Source organism: Aulonocara stuartgranti (assembly GCF_965226115.1).
Source record: "Aulonocara stuartgranti genome assembly, chromosome: 19".
Taxonomy (NCBI): Eukaryota; Metazoa; Chordata; class Actinopteri; order Cichliformes; family Cichlidae; genus Aulonocara; species Aulonocara stuartgranti.
This window is the reverse complement of record NC_138955.1, coordinates 28839066-28864787: the sequence shown is the minus strand read 5'-3', so window position 1 is coordinate 28864787 and position 25722 is coordinate 28839066. Positions and strand designations below refer to the sequence as shown.

Below are 25722 nucleotides of genomic sequence, written 5' to 3'. Positions count from 1 at the left end.
GGAAAACACAACAATATGAAACAGGAAAGTACCGCAGTGTAATCCATTTATTTCAACAAAGTAACTGTATTCTGAATACCACCTTTTTAAACGGTAACTGTAACGGAATACAGTTACTCATATTTTGTATTTTAAATACGTAACGGCGGTACATGTATTCCGTTACTCCCCAACACTGTCCGTGTTCCACATGTTGCATTCGCAGATTCTCATTTTCACTGAACAATCGTCTCTTTCCGCCTGGTCTTCTGTCTCTGTGCTTCTGTAACATAAAGAACGAGCTGACATTTTTCTCACGACACCAGCAATCAGCTCAGCAGGCCCTCAGATTACCTGCATGCATCCTCCTACTCACCTGTCAGCGGTTGTTTAACACCTGCTGCTAATTCAAGAAACACGCCCACGTTACCTGGTGATAGACTTGTAGTCAAGACCACCTAATCCGAGACCAAGACAAGACCAAGACCAGAGGGTATCGAGACCAAGACAAGACCAAGACCAGAGGGTATCGAGACCAAGACAAGACCAAGACCAAGTTGAGACAAGACCAAGACCGAGTCAAGACGAGACCAAGACCAAGACCGAGACCGAGACAAAAAAAGTCTTTAAACTGCAGCCAGATGCTATTCTATGCAGGACACCTTAAACTAGTTTTTTATTTAAGCAGCAAGGTAGAACAAAGTCGGGCCTGTATCAAGACACAGGGACTAAACCCCAATTCAACCAGACCCAGAACTGATCCGGAATTAAAACAGGACTACAACAGTTCAAAATCAGGACTACTGAGGACTTAACCAAGACAGAACCAGAATCAGAACTAGATGATAGTAGCACTAAAAAATCATCATAGACCTGCACTACACTTATTTTTTAATTCTACCAAAGTACAATATTTAGATTGAGAAAAGTTTATATAATTATTTAGCCTTGTTGTGCAAACAAGCCTGCATAACTTAATAAATATAGAATTTGAAAAGTAACAAATGGTATCTAAAAAGAAACACTAGGTACGAGATACAGTTCTGATGAGTTTTGGCAAACAACCATTTGACTAACATGTGTGTCTCACCTGCTCTTTTTCATCTCTGTTCTGTCCTCATTCTCTCTCTCTCCCTCTCTGTTTCTCTCTCTCCCTCTTTGTGCTGACAATCAAGCCAAACACCAACATCATCAAATATACAGTTGAAACCAGATATTTATGTACTCTTCAGATAAAAACACAAACACTTTTTTAATTGTAACATCAAATCAGACTAAATGTTTATTTTTTTTTAAAAAAAAACACATTTGTTAACTTTAAGAGTAAAGAGAGAAACTATCTGTATTTCTTAATTGCAAATGGCACCAAATTGTATTCAAAATTGAGCCACACTTATGGAGCTCGACAATTCTTTTCCTGATGTTTTGGTTGACATCTCTTTATTTTTCCCATGTCACAGAAACAGGCTCTGTGTTTTGCCTTATATGCATCCACAGGTGTGCCACCAATTTACTCACATGGACTCTACTAACCTATCAGAAGCTTCTTCAGCTCAGAATGGAATCGTCTGGAGTTTTCTTATTAATTAACAATAAACTTAGTGTATATGTACTCCTAAATTTGATGAAAGTGATTAAAATAGACAGTTCCCTCTTTTTATTCTGACATTTAACTAATTCAAAAGATATTTCAACATTTATTTATCTAAAACAAAAGTTTACTCTAAATTGATGTTTAACAGTAAAAAAAAGTTTTTATGTTTTCTCCATAAAGTGTATGTAAATATCTGGTTTCAAGTGTGAATATACTGCTGTGTATTGAAAATCCTCTTGTTTTGCATAGATATACTAAACAACATCCAAAGCATAATATATAAAATAACATCTACCTGAGTTTTTTCTTTGAAAGAAGCTCCTTATGTCCATTGTTGTGTTCATCAGTACACAATTGAAACCGATTTAGAGAGTTTGTTTAGCCGTGGAGGCAGGGGCGGAGCGTGGGGGTGGCTTACTGGGCTTAAGCCCGGGTTGTTTTGTCAGAAGCCCGGGGTATTTTGGAGTGTAATTTTTTCATAGTTAGATGCCTGGCTGACAACTGTATAAAACAAAAAGTACACACAATATTCGAAGCACATAGTGCACACTGTGGGAATTTACGACTGTGCGTGAATCCCCCCCTGATATTGGTATGATCCAAGCTCAGGCACTAAGCGACTGAGCGAGGGGGCGGGGCAGCTGCTGCCCGTGAGTGCGGTGTTGGAGAGACGGAGCCAGCCATACTAAGGAGAGCTTAAGTTTGACCAGGTACCAAAGAAAATCATTCGTACTGTACAAATAATGTATATATGACGGTGCATCACGAAAGATTGATATCAAACTGATCACTTGACCAATATTACGTTACTTGCTCTTCAAGTGAATCAACAAATGGCGAAATGAAAAGCCGAACAAATGCTATTTTTTTTAGAGAGTCTTAGCTTACGTGTGTTTATTTCATATTTTCAGTTCTTACCCTCCCCGACAAAATCGGTTTCAGTTATGTACTGAAACATAAGAATGGACATTCGAGGGTTCTTTCAAAGAAAAAACTCAGGTAAATGTTATTTTATATATTATGCTTTGTATGTTGTTCAGTATATTTATATGCAAAACAAGAGGGATTTCAGTACACAGCAGGATATTCACATTTGAAACCAGATATTCTTCTGACAAAACAACCCGGGCTTAAGCCCAGTAAGCCACCCCCACGCTCCGCCCCTGCCTCCACGGCTAAACAAACTCTCTAAATCGGTTTCAATTGTGTACTGATGAACACAACAATGGACATAAGGAGCTTCTTTCAAAGAAAAAACTCAGGTAGATGTTATTTTATATATTATGCTTTGGATGTTGTTTAGTATATCTATGCAAAACAAGAGGATTTTCAATACACAGCAGTATATTCACACTTGAAACCAGATATTTACATACACTTTATGGAGAAAACATAAAAACTTTTTTTTACTGTTAAACATCAATTTAGAGTAAACTTTTGTTTTAGATAAATAAATGTTGAAATATCTTTTGAATTAGTTAAATGTCAGAATAAAAAGAGGGAACTGTCTATTTTAATCACTTTCATCAAATTTAGGAGTACATATACACTAAGTTTATTGTTAATTAATAAGAAACTCCAGACGATTCAATTCTGAGCTGAAGAAGCTTCTGATAGGTTCGTAGAGTCCATGTGAGTAAATTGGTGGCACACCTGTGGATGCATATAAGGCAAAACACAGAGCCTGTTTCTGTGACATGGGAACATCAAGAGATGTCAATCAAAACACCAGGAAAAGATCTGTGGAGCTCCATAAGTGTGGCTCAGTTTTGAATACAATTTGGTGCCATTTGCAATTAAGAAATACAGATAGTTTCTCTCTTTACTCTTAAAGTTAACAAATATGTTTTTTTTTTTAAAAATAAACATTTAGTCTGATTTGATGTTACAATTAAAAAAGTGTTTGTGTTTTTATCTGAAGAGTTTGTAAATATCTGTATATTTGATGATTGTCAGCACAAAGAGAGAGAGAGGAACAGAGAGGGAGAGAGAGGAGAATGAGGACAGAACAGAGATGGAACAAGAGCTGGGGCCCGTTCTTCGTACGTCGCTCACTACATCCAAGATCAAACCATCGCGCTAACCGTGAGCTCGCTAATCCGGTTCCCCGAACACACCTGTTGTCGACGATTAGTACTGCTGGACGCAGTAATGTGACATCACTGGGTGTCGTAAAAGGGGCTACGCATCGATAGTAGAAACATTGATCGGCAACCCGCTGATTGGTCGGCGAAAATGTCGAAGGGGCGCGCTCGGTATTTTCCGGCAGCAGAGCAAGAACTCTTGATTGAGGGATTTCAGGAGTTTCAGAGTTTAATTAAAACGCAAGGGAACACTGCAAAGGCTGCAAAAGCAAGGAGTGAGGGCTGGCAGAAAGTTGCTGACAAATTAAACTCGTAAGTAATTTAATCATAACAATAATAATGGAGTGGATTGATATAGCGCTTTTCAAGGCACCCAAAGCGCATGACAATACCACTATTCAGTCACTTTATTATTTATTCATAGATTTATTATATTACACTATATTATCCAATATTATATTACATTATATTATATTGTTATATTATATCCCCTTTCACATTAGAGCCACAACAGGACCCACTAGAACATGGGAACAAGTAAAAGTGGAATATAAGAATATCCTACAGAATGGTAATATTTATCGCTTATATTGCTTTTCGTCTCTTGGAAAGAGACCCTGAAATAATCTGTTTGTTTGTTCATAACAGCAACCAAGAAAAGGGCGGAGCAAAAAAAGACAGGTGGTGGTCCTGCACCCCCTCGTCAACAAGTTGGTTAAGTGAATAATACCCTCACGGGAATATCGATATCTCTCTATGAGCACACTGTCGCGCTGAGCTAAAGGATCCTGTCTGTCCCGCAATATACGCTGGATACTGAGGACTCTCCTTATCAATCTTGCACCTTCCTCAATGGGTGGCTCGCGTAAACGGACAGGACATGGCTGCGACAGACTTCCCAAATCCACCTTCGCTTTTATAGCCGTGGTCTCTCATCTTGATTACACGAAGTAATTTACAATTACTACTCTGAAATATGAATTACATCTGTAATAATCACATACATGTAATAGAATGTTAATAGTACATTTCCCGTTTTTAGGATATGACCTGTATGTATCTGTGTGAAATCAATAAAAGGATCAAGTGCTGCATTATCTTTAGTTACATTGATGTTATTTATTTATGTTGAAACAGTGGTGGAATATCGCTGTTGCTTTCGTATAAATGAAGCGGACATACCTGCGTGGCCGCGATCTAATCCTGTTTACATAAAGTAAACCTGCTCCCGAGCAGGTTTACGCTTACGGCTCTGTTGCTATGACAGCAAGTCCCGGATGAGCTTCGGGGAACCGAACGATCCAAGATCACGCGAAATCGTCAACAATCTAATCCAGCTAACTTACCTAGCGAGGTACGAAGAACGGGCCCCAGGTGAGACACACATGTTAGTCAAATGGTTGTTTACCAAAAGTATCACTGTATCATAGGTCCTCATGTATCTCGTACCTAGTGTTTCTTTTTAGGTTTGTTATTTTTCAAATTCTATATTTATTAAGTTATGCAGGCTTGTTTGCACAACAAGGCTAAATAATTATATAAACTTTTCTCAATCTAAATATTGTACTTTGGTAAAATTAAAAAATAAATGTAGTGCAAGTCTATGATGATTTTTAGTGCTACTATCATCTAGTTCTGATTCTGTCTTGGTTAAGTCCCAAGTAGTCCTGATTTTGAACTGTTGTAGTCCTGTTTTAATTCTGGATCAGTTCTGGGTCTGGTTGAATTGGGGTTTAGTCCCTGTGTCTTGATACAGCCCTGATTTTGTTCTGCCTTGCTGCTTAATTAAAAAACTAGTTTAAGGTGTCCTGTATATGTGATATATATTTTTCCCTATATGAAGTCATTCTTTTTTGAACAAAACTCAAAACAGAGCCTATTAATCTTTCAGTCATTTCTACCCCCCCCCCAAGGGAAAAAAAAAAATCCCACATGCATACTACCCTTTTGGGCTAAGCCCCGGGTGTTTCAAATGTCTGGCTCCGCCTCTGCGTGGAGGGTAACAACTGAAAATATGAAATGTAAGCTAAGACTCTCTAAAAAAATCAGCATTGCTGTTCGGCTTTTTATTTATCCATTTGTTGATTCACTCGAAGAGCAAGTAACGCAACCAAGTGATCAGTTTGATATCAATCTTTTGTGATACACCGTCATATTTACATTATTAGTTCAGTACGAATGATTTGCTTTGGTGCCTGGTCAAACTTAAGCTCTCCTCTGTCTGCAGCAAACTCGCAGGCAGCAGCTTCTCCCCCCTCGCTCACATGGGTGCTGTGCTCAGTCGCCCAGTGCCTGAGCTCGGATCATACCAAAATTAGGGGGAATTTACGACGGTGCACTCTGTGCTTCGTGTGTTGTTTTTGTTTTATACAGTTGTCAGTCAGGCATCTAACTAAAAAATTACACTCCAAAAGACCCCATGCTTCTGAAAAAATGACCCGGGCTTAAGCCCAGTAAGCCACCCCCCCGCTCCGCTGATGGTTAACTCCAAATCTTCCGAACACTATGTCGATTTGAGAACGCAAGACCGAAACAGCGAGACCAAGACCGAGACCAAGACAAAAGTCCGTCGAGACCAAGACGAGACCAAGACCACGTAAAAGTGGTCTCGAGACAAGACCGGTCTCGAGACATCCAACTCTACCTGGTGATAGTCACAATTTAACTGGGCAGCCGGTGCTCGATATAAAGCAATGTCAGCGCATTTTTCTGCACAAGATAAGTAAATATAGTTTTTTTCCCGAATGCAGAGCTGCTGGAGCTTGTTTCCCAACAGAGCACTTTATAGGCAAACCTACTTTATCAGCGGCTGATGTCCAATCACCGGCACAGCTTTGAAACCTCACCTGAATTTGAGCTCTCAGTGGTTAAACGCTGGACTTAATTCACTCAGGTTTTGTTTGTCGGGTCACGTTTACTTCGCTGTTTTATTCACAACTGAGCAAATTGGTTTGGCTGAGGTTAAAGTTACGTTTCATAACTGCACAGTTTTAGAGATGTTTGATGGTTCACTGGCACATGTGTTAGACTGAACCATTCGCTTTTCTTTATCTGGTGTGTTTTGGATTTAACAGTGAATTTTAAGATTGAACTGACTTTTAAAAAGAGAAGGCGCATTTCCACTGAGAGGAGCAGAGTTTGCAACAGCATGTTCATCATCAAGACTGCAACCTGGACAGAAATATTATATCATCTGTTTTTTAATAGTTATTCAACTGTATTCTAAGCACCAGCAATCTGTTAGAATTTTTAGAGTTTACTTAACTAAAAATAAACGAGGTTAACATACAATTTGTGTGATTTTTTTTCTTTTCTTTTTTTTCTTTTTCGGTCACATGATGTTTAACTGTCAAAGGCTTGTTACAAACTATGAAACACATGGTGCAGACTTCTGGATGTTAGAAGAAAACTAATACTGCTCATGAATGAGACTAAAGGCAGGAAGGTGTCCTTTAAAACTAAACATGTTAATAGGACCTCCCTATTTATATCATAGTTTATGATATAGCACGTGTATTTCAGTAATAGCCTACTTATTTCAGTGTAGTGGTGAACAGTCACACAGCTCACGTGGGCGTTATCTGTGATACTCCTTAACTATAATTTATCCAAGTTAACTTCAGTTAACCATTCAGACAGTTCTTTTGCAATGAAAACCATAAACACCCATGCTCCTGGTAGGTTTCCGCTGTGTCAGCTGTTTACATTATAGGTGCTTATGCAGTAACCATGGTAACCACGGACTCTGAGCGGCTGGATCGACAGAGGTCAGACAACAATTTTACATATATGATCTTCAAACAGGACACAGCCATTATCCGTCCTGGCCTCATATCAAATGTGAACGCAGACTGAGTCTATGTTTGACATTTGCTTTATATCTAATCTTCCTCTCAAACATTTAAACAGCAGCGAGTCTGCAGCTGAGGGAACACAAACTCAAATTGTCGGAACAGGTTTGCTCGTTTCTTGCGTGTATTCATTTGGTGATTTATTAAATGTGTAACTGTTATTCTAATCTGCTGCTGAGTCTCTTACGCTGATGAAAATGCAGAAAACACAGATCACGAACACCTGTTCAACCAATCACTTTCATTCCACTTTGATCTGCGACAAACTGACGGTTCATCTCTGTTACAGTGTTGCGTTAGACTGCTATATTTTTTTGTTCTTTATGCTGTAGATTTTCACGTCTCTGGAATAGTTGGCAGTAATAAGGATGATCTTCTGTAAAATCATATTGATATGACCCGTGACATATTCGTACATGTCAGTTAGACTAGTCAGCTGGGAAACTGTGTTAACTCATAGAGCTGAAGATATCGTGGATATGCTGACCTCGCTCCGTGGTGTACAGGGCCGTTTACCCTCATGATTACTATTCACAATAAAAATATTAGCCGAACATCATGAAGTCTGTATGTGTTTCATAGTGTCGAACAACCTTTGTACAGTTAAAGCCAGCAGTTACTACATGACGGAAACACCAACATTATCTCATTTATACGTTTATACGCAGGTCAAGCTGATTACTGAACAAAAACCCAAAGATCAGCTGTTAATCGAATTTATTTGCTCTCTCTCCTCCTTAAACATGTTTTTAATGTTAGTCATAATTCCGAATTGGCGACTGAAACACGTAGGACACATAAGAACATCAGGAAAAAAAACCCGATAAATATAACCTCAGTAAAAGAAGTCAGTGTCAGCGGGGGTTATTACAGCTGTGTACCGGGGCCTGCGCTTTGTCAGTGATAATAACAGCTCGATTGCTTGCGAGACGAGCGGGTCTATCCCACGCTTTGCCGTGAGACTGGGCAGACATCTCCGAAATCATCGAAGCACTTTTGCAAAGAGCAAAGTGCTAGAAACAATGGCCACCAGGCCAAAGCAATGGTTTTGACTCGATCAGTGTTAACCCTGCCCACTGAGTTTGATGGGTGAGGTTGACAGATAAAATTATTTCATGGTGAGACCTGAAGGAGTCAACTGTGCCAAAATGAATAAATTAAATAATTACTTAAATGTGTCAATAATTAATTAAAATGTGAAATAAATAAATAATTAATTAAATGTGTCAATAATTATTTAATTACATGTGTCGTAAATATTTATGTACCGTAATTACCGTAATTGTCGGGCTATAAGCTGCTACTTTTTGCACAAGCTTTGAACCCTGCGGCTTTTAGTCAGGTGTGGGTTCTCTAAGGATTGTCCATGATTTTTGTGATATTGTAAGAGGATTTGTTTTGTTTGTTCCGCTGTTGTACGGCACTACGTTGCCTGGCGGAAGGGCATGTGATCAGACACACAGTATCGGGGTTCAAGAGTGGTATGTTGGTCACATGTCCGTCCGCCAGGCAACGTAGTGCCGTACAAAGTAGCGCGAAAAACAAACTTCAAAGTAGCGCTACACGTTCAGCGGGAGGCGTGCATCACGAGCGGTGATAAACTTGCGAAAAGCAAGTTATGCTCAACTCCACCAGTGGATTCTGACAGCGTGGAAAAGTGTGAAAACATCCACGATCACCAACGGATTTCGAAGGGCTGACCTGCTGCATGATGGAAAGGAGGACACCGCCACGGCCCTTCTGAGGGTGTTCGACTCTGACAACGAGGATTTCTTTGGTTTTGAAAGTGACAACGAAGGAAAGAAGCGGAGAGTGGATGACGAAGCCACCCTGAGCCTGTTCGTTTCCGACACTGGAGAAGAGGACTTTGGTGGTGTTAGTGCGCAGGAAGAAGAGAAAGATGGTGGTGAATGACTGACTTTTCTTCTTGTTAAAGCCGTGTCACTGCACCTGAGCCTAAAAGGTAGTCTGAATCTATTTTTTTTGGTGTGCTGTAGGTAGGTTATTGTTATGTACTACATTTGTTACTCATTTATGAAGCACAGTACATGTTTCGTACTTGTAATTACCGCTACTTGTACATATGCCTAAAAAGTTATGCAAATATGTACTCCTAACTTGTTTTCAAAATATTAATAAAAGGGGTGTGTCTCCAAACAGCCATCTCTTTCCTGACAATTCCCTTTGTGCATATTCTCTTACATATGATAAGTCAACATTGAAACACCTGCGGCTTTTAGTCAGGTGCGGCTAATGTATGTACAAAACAAGATTTTGCCCTGATTTTAGCTTGCGCGGCTAATATTCAGGTGCGCTTTGTAGTCCAGAAAATACGGTAATTATTTCCGATTTTAATTAATTATTGCCACATTTAATTAATTATTTAATGGTGTATTTAATTAATTCATTATGGCAGTCCTGGTGTTCCATACATATGAGCTGACCATGTGACGTAGAAGAATACAAAGACATATTTTGTTGAATGCATTGAAACTGAGAACAAATTTTACCTTTTCCATGGCCACTTTGTGAATCATTTGTCCCAAATGTTCTGCTTCATCCTTTGAATCATCTTTAGATTCATCCTGTGTGGGTCTGCTATCATGTGTCCCATCCTTTTCAGATGCTGCCGCCATCTGTTTTAAGAGAAGACAACAATATGTTTGGCTCATTTTTGATAGATAGATTGTGGAAGCAGTGCAATTACGTCACCGCCACGTGACGACTGTCCCAACTCGAAGTGTACTTCAAATGCGCCGTCGATTTCCCCAAATATCAAGCGTGGTCCGGTGCACGCTTCGTGGTCCCATATATCCCACAATTCATAGCGCGGCGGTGGGTGTGGATAATTTTGCTGCAAAATACGGCAGAAGGCAGCGGCCGAAGAGTAAACTGTCAAAAGTAAGTACTGAATACTATGCCACTTTTTTTATGTGCGAATGTTTAATAATGAAGAACATGAAAACATTACTGTTGGCCGCATGTCGGCAAAGTTGTGTGACATTAGTGATGTTTGTACTTTCAGCGTTAACTTGGTTTTAAAGCCTCTACTTCTAAATATATATATAGTTGACCTTAATCTTACAGAGAATGTGATGATTTGATAGATAATTAAAATCAGTCGTATATCCACAAACACAACAAGCTGAAAGTCAGTGATGCTGCTCGGTTTGCAGTCCTGAATATCGCGGCACAAGCAGGATTCACTGCACTGTTAATGTTAGCTATGTTATATTGCTGCCTCTGTTCGGTGGTGTCGAGCCAAACGGACTTTAACGTGTGTTTGAACGAGCTGACGGTTCACTCGTTAAGCTGAAAGAAAGATGCTTTAATCACAGGAATCACACATGTGTCCACTGTACCATCTGGGAACTCTTCTTGTTTAGCACTCGTAATAACACAAAGACTAAATCCTCCTTTTCTGGTGCTGTTTTGTAGCAGTATGTACGCCTGAGACTGTCACCTGTCTGTCTGTCCTGCACTCTCTCTCTCTGATTGTGTAATAAAAGTCTGAACATGTATTTATAAGTTACACTTGTAGAGGAGGAGGAGGAAGAGCCAGCAGCAGCTGACAGATGGAGAGAATAGACAGCCTGTTCCCTGTTTGTGGTTGACTGCTAGAAAAGTTTACAATAACTAACCGTCTGTCCTGAATCAGTCTTATTAGGTAATGTTAAAATAATTTTATAATAATTTGTGGGAGAAAGTACTCAGGGCCTTCAAGTTACACACTATAAAAGGCAGCAACAAGTTTAACATTCAGAAACCTAAAGTATGTATCAGCAGCAGAATGGACCTAAAAATAAATGTTTGTTTCAGTTCTATGAAGCTTTGAGTATTTTGGATTAGTAGTGTTTGTTGCATCATTTTGCTGTAATTGTTTATATGCTTTATATATTCTGAGGTAAGTTGATCTATAGTGTTACATCATATTCTATAAGGATGTTCTGTGTTTGTATACTTTCTGCCCAGTTTGACCCATTTAGCAGAAGTCAGCCTGTTTAAGGCTCTGATATCTATTTTGTATGACTTAAAGCAGTTATGACATGGTCTGAGTTTCTCACCCAATAAAGGAATATTTCATATATCAGTCTACTCTTCATTCTATCAGAAACAGTTATCACAGCTCGTACATTTTCTTTTTACACATAAAAGTAAGCATTGAGCCAAATGTAATAATGCCAACATATTAAACGAACAATATTTGTCTCTTATGTATAATACTGTCAAAGATACTTGTCTTTGAGTGAAGATTTAAGGTGATAGGAAATATAAATAACTGCAACTTGAATCTTTGACCCAGAGTTCAAGCTCACTGCTGTAATATGTATATAAATATATATATCATAATAATCTGACAATACATATATTATTGGCCATATTATATTTACATTACCACAGTGAGATGATTTTAGTCTCATGAACAACATTAGCTAATTGTTATTTACTAACTAATCTTAAAATGACTGTTCAGTACAGAAATGAAGCCCAACAATCATGTTTTACAGTCCTCTGGTCTCAGCCTCAGATACTCAACTAATCAAAGTGATGTCATGACAAAAATAAATGACCAACAAAACATTTTTTCTCCTTCATTTCTGTCAAACAAAGCTGGATGAAACGTTTCTCGCGGTTAGTATCATGGTTGTTAGGCAACCTGAACAGCACGACGAAGGCTAGACCGTCCCATTTCACAAGCCTCTCACTTCCGCACTTCTCGTACTTATAGTACGTAGTACGCGCACTCAACCGTGCAGACCCTGAATTGGGACACAGCCTGGTATGGCGTTATTTTTGTGCCACTATTCTGAGCGCACGTAAAAATTGAGAGCACATAAAAAAAGTTTGCAGGTACAAGTGTTGCATTTTGAGGAGAAATTTATTTTGAGCGAAGAAAAGCTGAATTTTAGTGAACAAAATTCATTCATGCGTGCAAAACATGTATTTCAGTGTTTGCTATTTTCCATACAAACACACACAACAGCAGCCCCTCTCGCTCGGTTTTTGCATTTGCGCTCGCTAACAACGTGTTGCTGGCGCTCTCAATATTTCTGCCCGTGCGCGCTCAACTCTTTCTCTACACCGTTATATTTGTGCCACAAAAACAGCCAGACAGGACAGGGTTAAAAAAAAAACCAACCAAAAACAAGCAAACGAAAAAAACCCGACAAGATACCTGTTTGTACTCATGTAACTTTTGAAAGTTAGCTTCATACCTGAGAGCTGGTACCTTCAAACTCGTCCTCCATGGTGCTTCTATCACTAAAACAATCCGCATAAGGCAAAGACTTTCAAAATAAGACAGGAAACAAGAAACCACTAAACAAAGATGGAGACACGAGACAGATACAGACTAGACACTGAACAGAAACTGCAAACTGCGGTCAAGTGAGCCCTCACTTACGAAGTCGCAGTCAAGCTAGCCGCCCCGCCAGCCGCACCTAAAATGTTGTTGCACTACTCTTACGCATATTACGGTATAGGTGCCGACTGGCTTAGAAACGCAGTGTTTTCTGTCCTGACACTATTTTACTTCACAATCCACTCCCAGTTTTGGTTAATCTCCACTTTCACCCCTGTGATCCACAGCCCAAATTACTGTATGATTCAGAGAAAATTAACAATAAAATTTACCCAATTTACTCAACTATACTTTTAATGTCCTCATCTTTGAGCTCAGATTACAGGAAAACTGAAAGAGGTGACGCAGATATCTCACTGGATTCTGACTCTGGGTGACCCCCACTCTGCATGCTGTGATCCACAGCCAAAATTACTGTACAGTTTTTGAGAAAATTGATAGTAAAATCTTCCCATTTTGCTTTACTGTACTCTACATATTGACATCTTTGATCTCCGATTACAGGAAAACTGTAAGAGGTGACGCAGATATTTCACTGGATTATGAATCTAGGCTGTCTCCACTCTGCACCCTGTGATCCACAGCCAAAATTACTGTACGGTTTTTGAGAAAATTGATAGTAAACTTTGCACAATTTACTCTACTGTACTCTATATATTCTCATCTTTGAGCTTAGATTACAGGAAAACTGTAAGAGGTGACGCAGATATCTCACTGGATTATGACTCTGGGTGACCCCCACTCTGCACCCTGTGATCCACAGCAAAAATTACTGTACAGTTTTTGAGAAAATTGATAGTAAAATCTTCCCATTTTGCTTTACTGTACTCTACATATTGACATCTTTGAGCTCAGATTACAGGAAAACTATAAGAGGTGACGCAGATATTTCACTGGATTCTGAATCTAGGCTGTCGCCACTCTTCACCCTGTCATCCACAGCCAAAATTACTGTACAGTTTTTGAGAAAATTCATGGTAAAATCTTCCCATTTTGCTTTACTGTACTCTACATATTGACATCTTTGAGCTCCGATTACAGGAAAACTATAAGAGGTGACGCAGATATTTCACTGGATTATGAATCTAGGCCATCTCCACTCTTCACCCTGTGATCCACAGCCAAAATTACTGTACGGATTTTGAGAAAATTGATAGTAAACTTTGCACAATTTACTCTACTGTACTCTATATATTCTCATCTTTGAGCTTAGATTACAGGAAAACTGAAAGAGGTGACGCAGATATCTCACTGGATTCTGACTCTGGGTGACCCCCACTCTGCATGCTGTGATCCACAGCCAAAATTACTGTACAGTTTTTGAGAAAATTGATAGTAAAATCTTCCCATTTTGCTTTACTGTACTCTACATATTGACATCTTTGATCTCCGATTACAGGAAAACTGTAAGAGGTGACGCAGATATTTCACTGGATTATGAATCTAGGCTGTCTCCACTCTGCACCCTGTGATCCACAGCCAAAATTACTGTACGGTTTTTGAGAAAATTGATAGTAAACTTTGCACAATTTACTCTACTGTACTCTATATATTCTCATCTTTGAGCTTAGATTACAGGAAAACTGTAAGAGGTGACGCAGATATCTCACTGGATTATGACTCTGGGTGACCCCCACTCTGCACCCTGTGATCCACAGCAAAAATTACTGTACAGTTTTTGAGAAAATTGATAGTAAAATCTTCCCATTTTGCTTTACTGTACTCTACATATTGACATCTTTGAGCTCAGATTACAGGAAAACTATAAGAGGTGACGCAGATATTTCACTGGATTCTGAATCTAGGCTGTCGCCACTCTTCACCCTGTCATCCACAGCCAAAATTACTGTACAGTTTTTGAGAAAATTCATGGTAAAATCTTCCCATTTTGCTTTACTGTACTCTACATATTGACATCTTTGAGCTCCGATTACAGGAAAACTATAAGAGGTGACGCAGATATTTCACTGGATTATGAATCTAGGCCATCTCCACTCTTCACCCTGTGATCCACAGCCAAAATTACTGTACGGATTTTGAGAAAATTGATAGTAAACTTTGCACAATTTACTCTACTGTACTCTATATATTCTCATCTTTGAGCTTAGATTACAGGAAAACTGTAAGAGGTGACGCAGATATCTCACTGGATTATGACTCTGGGTGACCCCCACTCTTCACCCTGTGATCCACAGCCAAAATTACTGTACGGTTTTTGAGAAAATTGATAGTAAACTTTGCACAATTTACTCTACTGTACTTTTAATATCCTCGTCTTTAACCTCAGATTACAGGAAAACTGTAAGAGGTGACGCAGATATTTCACTGGATTATGACTCTGGGTGACCCCCACTCTGCACCCTGTGATCCACAGCAAAAATTACTGTACGGATTTTGAGAAAATTGATAGTAAACTTTGCACAATTTACTGTACTATACTCTATATATTCTCATCTTTGAGATTAGATTACAGGAAAACCATAAGAGGTGACGCAGATATTTCACTGGATTATGAATCTAGGCTGTCTCCACTCTGCACCCTGTGATCCACAGCAAAAATTACTGTATGGATTTTGAGAAAATTGATAGTAAAATCTTCCCATTTTGCTTCACTGTACTCTACATATTGACATCTTTGAGTTCCGATTACAGGAAAACTGTAAGAGGTGACGCAGATATTTCACTGGATTCTGACTCTAGGCTGTCTCCACTCTGCACCCTGTGATCCACAGCCAAAATTACTGTACAGTTTTTGAGAAAATTGATAGTAAAATCTTCCCATTTTGCTTTACTGTACTCTACATATTGACATCTTTGAGTTCCGATTACAGGAAAACTGTAAGAGGTGACGCAGATATTTCACTGGATTCTGACTCTAGGCTGTCGCCACTCTTCACCCTGTGATCCACAGCCAAAATTACTGTACGGTTTTTGAGAAAATTGATAGTAAACTTTGCACAATTTACTCTACTGTACTCTATATATTCTCATCTTTGAGCTCAGATTACAGGAAAACTATAAGAGGTGACACAGATATCTCACTGGATTATGACTCTGGGTGACCCCCACTCTGCACCCTGTGATTGCTAACCCAAATTCTGATTTCCCACCTTAAATAGCAGCATTCCTTGTCCTCAGCCAGAAGTTAGGGCTCCACTTGCCACTTTCCACCTCTGCCTTAGCCCAGCGGCTTTACCCTTGGGGTCCCATCTTCTTCACTTCATCTCACCCGTTAGTCTGAGCTCACCGGGACTGAGTGACGCCGAGTAATCGTGACTGTGCCTGCCTTAGGTTGTCCCAGGGTTTCGAGGTGGGATCTTACCCGTCATGGGCTATCCAGCCTTCCATACTCGCCTGATACGGGGGCCAAGTGGGCAGGGGTATGAGGGGAGGGAACACACTGGCTCTGGAGTGTAAGCTGCTTCCTTCATTGCATCTTATATTAAACTATCTCACTTCTGATTCTTTCCTAGAATAATTTCACATATGGCACTTTGTGTATGTGTGTTTTCTATTCATTAATGTAATTATCAGTTATTTTCTCTCTTCATTTTACTTTTTTATCTGTTTGTTTATAACGTTCTACTTTAGTTCTACTAAATCCTGATGTAAAAACAACACCCTTATTTCACGCACACACTCTGCAGTTTGCCTACGCACACACTTCTCTCTCAGACTTCCTTTTATGGGCATGTAACTTCCTGTCACACACACACAGGACGCAGCTTCTCAGAGCAGCTCAAGCTGCTTTTCTGTTTCTCCAGGCTAATCAAACTTATTTTGTATTTACAATCTACAAACCCTCTGTAATTCTACTAACTTTTGATCTAAAATGTAGCATCATTCACACAATGATTTCATAATCCTCTCACACACACACCTTTTTAAATAAACTAAACTCTTTGCATTTGTCAGCATTCACATCACAGCCTTCAACGTGCTCACTTTCACTCAGTACCAGACGCGGAGATGGACATCTCCTTCACCTAACATAAACTAAATTACCATATCAACATACAATTACTGAAATTCAAACTGAAATACACCGTCTGTTTTAATAAAGTCAAAGAGTAAACGGGTGTATCAAGTGTATGTACGTATGTGTTTTTAAACTGAAAGAAAAGAAACTCAAACTCTTATAACATCACTCATGCATCTCTTAAATTAAAAACACTTTCAAACTTTAAAACATCCTACTTTACATCACCAAAGAAATACCTCTCACACCTTTATTCATCATTCAAAACCTTCTAGTCACCGCCTTCACACACTTAAACTGTGACCAGAGTTGAGGAATATAACTCAAAACACACTTTCCTAAGAGTATTTTAGACATGCTTGTCATAATCAGAAAGAGCAAGTAAACAAAAACAAAGAAAAAACGATTGAATACCTCTATTAATTCTCACCGCACACACAAGAAATTAAAAAATAAAACACACCAGCAACTACTGCTGGAGAGAAGTAGTATGTTAGTTTTAAGTATATATAGTGCACTCAATATATTTATATATCTACATCCAAACTTAGTCAATTACTATACATCCACTACGGCAACTCAATACTTTATTTATAGTCCTCTAATGAACATAAATGGCATTTGAAACTCACACTCAACAATGTTTGCAGCAGTATTTGTAAAACCAACTGTGGTTTAAACAGTTCACTGCTTACTAATTTGCATTTTCACACTCACACACACTCCGTCTAAAAATAGCTCCAGCATTGCCTCAGACTCCTTTCACACAGAGATCCCTTATATTACAAAGACGTCTTATATTTACAATTACTGTCAGATCTGTCAGCTTTAGCGCCTAACCAATTTCGACAAATTTAAGTTAACGGTCCAACCGATAAAAGTCCAACTTTTTTGTAATCAATTAACCAGTATCTGTCCAACAGTTTCTGGCCTCATCTCTAAAGTCCCTAACTCAATTTAAAAGTGTCCAACACCCAAGGTCCAACCTTTGCTGCCCAAAAAAGCGCAGATTACCGTTCCAAACGGTAAAGTGGTCCAACCACTAGTTATTCTGGAGTGCCCCAAGCTCCACAGTGACCAACTGACTATCCCTCTTAGAGGACAATGCCTAAGCGTCCCTGGCATTGGCAAGCGTTACCTCTGAGCACTGCGCTTCCTAGAACCCCCACGGTTCCGTTCTAAGATAATTTATAATACTTTGAAACAACAATCAACACCCAAAACAAGTGTATGACTGAAGCAGGTCCAACCTTATAACCAAAAAATAACCAAATTCCCTAACATACTAAAATCATTGAGCAGTCCAACTGCTTTCCACAGTCCAACCGTATTAAATCCTTTTAGCGGTCCAACCGCATTCAATCATTACCAGCAGTCCAACTGCTTTTTACGGTCCAACCGTATTCAATCATTTTCAGCAGTCCAACTGCTTTTAAATCCTCAGTACTGTCATGAGATTCTCATCAAAATCAAAACAGACATCCACCAGTAATTTCAGTGAGTAGACTTAAATTTTATCATGTCCAATTTGGCACACTTTGGAAATAATTCAACAGGTAGTGCCTTACCTTTGGATAAGCCGGCTTATGCCCATTCACTTCGACCACTGGAATTCATGTCTGCCCGTCAGACCACCTAAAACCAAATTTCTCCATCTACACCTCCAATTCTCCCTCCTCAACCACCGGACGAAGCCCCCAAAATGTTAAGGTTCAAATATTGAGGAAGGAGAGTACAAACCACCATTGGTCCAGAAGATCTTGGTCAAACAATGATTTTTAATGAATACACATGTGTGGGAAGAACAGCTCTGTTCGCAGACAGGAACTGGTCTTCGACTTAATCAAAGCATACACAGATTTTTATAGCATCAGGGTTTGATTTACTGACGCCCCTTCATGCGTCACAGACAGGATATAGACATACGTCAATATCAAAACTACAATGACTTTTACCACCATTCGAAAGAACATCATCTTCTATTTTCATGGCTGGCACTTCCTGTCTACCTTTCAGTTCTTGTCTTGTTCCTCTTTTACCGAGACACTTTCGCAGTTCCAGCCAGACATGACTAACCTCTCCTCTAAATAAATCTAACTCATGTGTGTGTGTGTGTTGACCTCACATGCTCTTTGTGTCACCTCTTCACCTACTAACTGTCTGTGTCTCGTCCTCAAATGCTCTTTCTCAATTCACCTGTTGCACTTCTGACCTTTTACCAGAACAGAGGCTCATCCTTATGTGTTACAACCTAACTGAGACTATGTATATGTCATCTACTAAATAAATGTTTTAACCAAGAACCTCTACTAAAACCTTAATATAAAATGACCTGATATAAGTGTTTTGTAAGCATGTACGCAGTTTTAACCTTCTATAGCTCCAAGTCACTTACACAATAGATTGTCCGGACATCGCGCCGAACAAAGCTTACAACCTCCAATTAATTGACCGAGCTCCAACTCTTTAATAAGCACAGATATGCATTGTGTATAAAAAATACAAAGTTAACATCTTAAGGCCTTCTTAAAGCCATCTGTTACATTGTTACAGCCATGATCGTCTTAGCCTGCTGCTCAAAATAACTTTCTGCTTTCACTTCTGCAAACTCTCTGCAAGCCTGTTTCCTGTCAGCCTGTGACTTTTAGCCTTTCTGAAAGACACACTGTTTAAACCTCTGAATGCAATATCCATGCTGCAGATTATATTTATTATTTAACAATAGCAGTAAAATAATTTCCCTGCTCCACATATGTATAGGACAATTGGCCTCATCTAATATTTTGTATGAACCTGTCCAGCTGTGATTAAATGACAAGTAGATGGAGGCAGGACTCCACAGCAGGGGCATACTCCATAATGTGCTGTGCGTTATCATATGTATATTATATATATTGCTCACTTATTGTATTTACCAACATCAAGGAGTTATGAGCAAAGAAAGGCCACACCATAGTGCATGTTTAAATAGGGAAAGTTTATTGATCAAAATGTATTACGCAAATACGCATTACATTTTTTTCAGCCCCCCAATCGAGAAAACAAAACCAATTACATGTTCAAAGCAATGGAACGGTGGCCCAATATCGGAGAGAACGCCACTCTTGAGTGAGCAGTGATGATTGAGCAGTCCGTTTTATTTTGCAGATTCAAGCTGCTCTTCAAAATTTTCACCACCAGATGTCACCGGAGAGGACTGTGTTGAAAAGCTTCGAGTAATGAACCGTTTTTCAATACAAGCTTCAGTGCTTCGGAAAGCTTCATTTGGCCATCACTATCGTAAACGGTCATGATGTGCCTGTTCACTGTACTCTGTACCCTATAAGAAATGTTGTAAGAGATTGAACAACTGACCTTCCGATTAGTGGAAGATGCACAGCCGCCCATAACAATCTTCTGTTTCTGCAAGTCCGAAAGTACAAAGATTCATTTCCTGGGAAGAGATAGCTAAAAGAGCAGAACTCTTTATGAAACTTCCCTTTGATGACATGTTTATTCCTTCACTTCACACGGGCCTGTGTCATGTCCCTGCTTGCCAAAATGTTAGTCAGAATATTCATGAATATGTTAATCAAATGAAGAAGCAATGAAATCAAATGAACAAGTAATGTTTTTTTGTTTACTGCAACTTTCCAGACATTATCAGCCTGTGTTTATGCACATGAGCACTATGTGTGAGTTAATGCATGTTCACCAGCGGATGTGGAGAAGGATCCCAGATGACGGAACTGGCCAAAATCTGAACTGTTGTTCTTTTCCTCCCCTGGCAGGAGACTTTTCAGCCGGCCAGTTAGTCAACTTTTCCACAGTAACTTGAAAGTTATTATCGCACATCTCAAAAAGAGGCATTTGTCTCAACTTTGCGAATCTCAACAACCTGACATGTTTGACAGGTTTGTGGAAGATAGATGTAAGCCAGAAATACTTTTTATTTTCTTTATTTTAACCCTCAAAAAGTCCAAAATTAACAAAATTCAAAAACATACTTTGCAGGCCCATAAAAGAGGTCAACTAAATATAACTCTACGAAAAGTAATTTCCAGAAACTTAAACAAAACAAAGTGAGACACAACTTAACTGACAAACTGACCTAATTACAAAGACACATGAGGGTAGCTTTTATAATGATTTGGCCAAACCATTTACACACAATAGGGGGGAAACAAAAACGCACACTAATATTAACTAAGCACAGCATAACCGAACTAAACCTAAAACACCCCTCCTCCTGGTAAGCCCATGGTTGGTCCTGCTGAGCAGGCATTTTGTTCCCAGAGTCCTCAGCCACGCCTTTTGCCCAGACAGGAAACAGCCACCGCCCAAACCCAGGTAACTCAAAGAAAGAGAAACATAATTAATATAACAAAACATTTAAGAAAAACCACACAATGTTACTATGTGCGCGCCTCATAATACCAATGTTAGGTTTAACCAAATGATTAATGAATTATATTAATGAAGAAAACTGCAAAACAAACTAATAAAGTGAACAAATGGACTGATTTACCCATGTGTGGCTGATGCCATCACACTCTTCTATCCATTTTCCTCTTCTTGTGAGGAGCCCACTTGACTAAGTACTTGCAATACTGTGTTGAAAGAGAAATTATTTTTAAAAATACATAAAATATAAACAAAAACATTAAATGCAGTTCAGATGTTTGGTGCACATAGCGTGGCTTGTTTCCAAAGACACACTGCAGAGGACATCAGCACAATGTTGGAAGCATAAGTGATGTATATTACATAGCTGGAATGTCCAGGGACAGGGATGAAAATTATGGAAGTTTAGCTATTTGCATTGTATCATTGGAAGGACTAAGGATTAGGATCATAACAAAAGGAAAGAATTAGTGGTTAGGATTGCACTTACCTTGAAACAAATCTTTGCCAGTCTGCTGTACTCTCACCACAGTCTGACGTTATTGCTCCTCCCCCAAAGTTCATGACGAATCAGATCCTTCAGCCAATCACATGATCTAATTTACCAACATAGTTGATGGTACCAGGGGCCCGTTCTTCGTACGTCGCTCACTACATCCAAGATCAAATGACACATCCAAGATCAAACGATCGCGCTAACCGTGAGCTCGCTAATCCGGTTCCCCGAACCCACCTGTTGTTGACCATTAGTACAGCTGGACGCAGTAATGTGACATCACTGGGTGTCGTAAAAGGGGCTACGCATCGATAGTAGAAACATTGATCGGCAACCCGCTGATTGTTCGACGAAAATGTCGAAGGGGCGTGCTCGGTATTTTCCGGCAGCAGAGCAAGAACTCTTGAGTGCGGGATTTCAGGAGTTTCAGAGTTTAATTAAAACGCAAGGGAACACTGCAAAGGCTGCAAAAGCAAGGAGAGAGGGCTGGCAGAAAGTTGCTGACAAATCAAACTCGTAAGTAATTTAATAATAACAATAATAATGGAGTGGGTTTATATAGCGCTTTTCAAGGCACCCAAAGCGCATGACAATACCACTATTCAGTCACTTTATTATTTAGCCTATTTATAGATTTATTATATTACACTATATTATCCAATATTATATTACATTATATTATATTGTCATATTATATCCCCTTTCACATTAGAGCCACAACAGGACCCACTAGAACATGGGAACAAGTAAAAGTGAAATATAAGAATATTCTACAGAATGCTAATATTTACCACTTATATTGCTTTTCGTCTCTTGGAAAGAGACCCTGAAATAATCTGTTTGTTTGTTCATAACAGCAACCAAGAAAAGGGCAGAGCAAAAAAAGACAGGCGGTGGTCCTGCACCCCCTCGTCAACATGTTGGTTAAGTGAATAATACCCTCACGGGAATATCGATATCTCTCAATGAGCACACTGTCGCGCTGAGCTAAAGGATCCTGTCTGTCCCGCAATATACGCTGAATTCTGAGGACTCTCCTTATCAATCTTGCACCTTCTGCAATGGGTGGCTCGCGTATACGGACAGGACATGGCTGTGACAGACTTCCCAAATCCACCTTCGCTTTTATAGCAGTGGTCTCTCATCTTGATTACACGAAGTAATTTACAATTGCTACTCTGAAATATGAATTACATCTGTAATAATCACATACATGTAATAGAATGTTAATAGTACATTTCCCTTTTTTAGGAAATGACCTGTATGTATCTGTGTGACATCAATAAAAGGATCAAGTGCTGCATTATCTTTAGTTACATTGATGTTATTTATTTATGGTGAAACAGTGGTGGAATATCACTGTTGCTTTCGTGTAAATGAAGCGGACATACCTGAGTGGCCGCGATCTAATCCTGTTTACATAAAGTAAACCTGCTCCCGAGCAGGTTTACGCTTACGGCTCTGTTGCTATGACAGCAAGTCCCGGATGAGCTTCGGGGAACCGAACGATCCAGGATCACGCGAAATCGTCAACAATCTAATCCAGCTAACTTACTTAGCGAGGTACGAAGAACAGGCACCAGTACTTGGAATGGAAGACGACTCGTTTGGAATCTTTTATGCAATTAAAAATAAACTAAATATAATTAAATTAATATATCAACAGCTTTTAGGAATTGTGTTAGTGCAATGTTTAACTCTTTTGAAATCACAGCTTGTTAAAATGATCTTTGATTTTCCAAATTCTTGCTGGTAGATACTCCAATAAAATAACTTCAAACAGACGTGGTTATGAACTTATTGACAGCAGTACACTAACTACATGTAAATCAAAATTAACAACCGCAGGAACGTAACAGCTTAATATAATTTGTAGATAACAATTTATAGTTGGATTAATTTCTTATCTGGGTATTGGACATACAAAGTTATGTTGCAATGTAGGAAAAAATTATAAGAACAACAGAATAGTTGGTGCTGATGTCAGAGATAAACCAGGGTGAAAGGCATCGCCATCTGATCAGTGTGATGTGGAGTTTAGGATCAGGATCAGGCTTGTTTCCCAGTAAATGAATCTTTGTACTTTCGGACTTGCAGAAACAGAAGATTGTTATGGGCGGCTGGGCATCTTCCACTAATCGGAAGGTCAGTTGTTCAATCTCTTACAACATTTCTTATAGGGTACAGAGTACAGTGAACAGGCACATCATGACCGTTTACGATAAATTAGACTAAGAAGTGTTAATCACACTAACAATCGGTTCATTGAGCCTGCAACTGTGTTTCTTATAGATTTGTTTTTTGGTTGCAGCAGGCAGCAGATTTTGGAGAAAAAAACCTACACCTAGCAGCAGAGAGACACAATTAGAGCTTGGGTGGCGAGCATATTTGAGCTTTTAGCAACTGAAGTGACCTCTGAAACGTGAAACTGGTTGACTTCTGGTGACTCACCCAGATTGCAGGCTTGGCTGTTGAGGGCGTAAGGCTGCTGCTGATAGGCCCACTCCTCGTCATTGGGAGCGGAGATGATGAACAGGCGATGTCTCCATCGGAACCTGCAATCACAGAAAATTTGAGTCCGGATTTAAGTGGCACTTTGGTCCCGCAGTGAGAGCTCTGTACCAAGACAAGGAGTTTGTGCTTGTGTGCTACATATTCCCCCTATTACTGCCAGAGGGTGACAACCCGCAATTATGGTCAAAAACCTGCCAGATCTCTACACTGTGTTCGGGGGGGGGGGATTCAGGTCTCTATGGCAACAAAAGACAGCCTGTCTTTAGACATCTCCAGGCGAAAATGTGACTGAAATGATTCAGGCTTGAGGAATGGCAGGGTTTCTGTTACTTTTGATTTTCATGGAACACACACATGCAGGCTGCTGCAGTCTGCCAAGTGCTGCTCAGAATTATTTAATTGTGGTCCAGCTGACTGCAACAGATATTTGACTGATGTGGACACAGCATGATGGGACCACCCAGTAATTCCAACTACACAGACTATATTGATCCTTGGGGGAACAACCTATATATGGCATCAATCTCAATAAAATGTTGTAATAGAAACTGTACTGAATACCTCAATTTGTCATGCAAATCTTGCACCTATGGAATGGTTTGTGCGTGCTATTTTTAAGCTACAAGTTAATGCTACATCAGCATGGGTGCTCTTATCCAGTGTTAATTTCACTGACCAATTATTTTTGTCATAATTTTTGTCAGTTACCTTTGTTTTCATGATGAAAGGGAGACAATAACTAACTAAAAACTAGTGCACGAGACAAAAAAGTGCAATGGAATATATTGATACTTTGGTCTAAAAAAAAATAAAAAATGTGAGATCCAATCAGAAATATTTAAGCTGTGTACAAAGGCCCCAGGGCAGACCCAGGACACGCTGGAAAGATTATATCTCTCGGCTGGCCTGGAAACGCCTTGGTGTTCCCCCGGATAAGGGTCTGGGCCTCTCTGCTTAGGCTGCTGCCCCCGCAACCTGGCCTCGGATAAAGCGGATGAAGAAGATGATGATGATGATGATGATGATGATGATGATGACAAAGGCAGGACGAGTTTGGAAGTGACCCAATCAGATGTAATCGCCCTGTGCATAAAATGTAAAATGAAACCTGAGAGTGCTATCATGGTCAGGTTAAGAAACAATTATATCTTGCCATGTCTCCATGGTTGCTTTCGTTCACAAGTGGTCTCTGCTGGTGTGGGCAGGCCACGTGTAATTGTTGGCACCAGTGGTCAGTATTACATCCTGTCTTCACGACTCTGCTGCAGGGCTTGTCGCAGGAACTGGTTTGCTGACAATCCACGATGGCTGGAGAAACTGCCCAAAGGTTTACCAACCTTCTCCCTGCTTTTCTTACAAACAAAAAGGCCATCTGCAAGTCTGTTATGGATGAGCTCAGGAGGACTGGCAAATCTCCAACAGACATGGCAAACCAAATAAATGAACTCATGCACCTCAAGTACGAGCGAGCTCACCTGAC

General features: G+C 39.6%; 1 protein-coding gene across 1 annotated transcript in view; it reads right to left on the bottom strand.

Annotated features, from left to right (window-relative positions):
- The window catches only part of LOC309695570 (uncharacterized protein), a 212766-nt gene that overhangs the window by 18966 nt on the left and 168078 nt on the right, over positions 1-25722 (bottom strand). The window contains exon 6 of the mRNA XM_082516307.1: positions 10019-10144. Coding sequence (XP_082372433.1) covers positions 10019-10144 — 126 coding nt within the window. The remainder of the gene's footprint in view (positions 1-10018; positions 10145-25722) is intronic.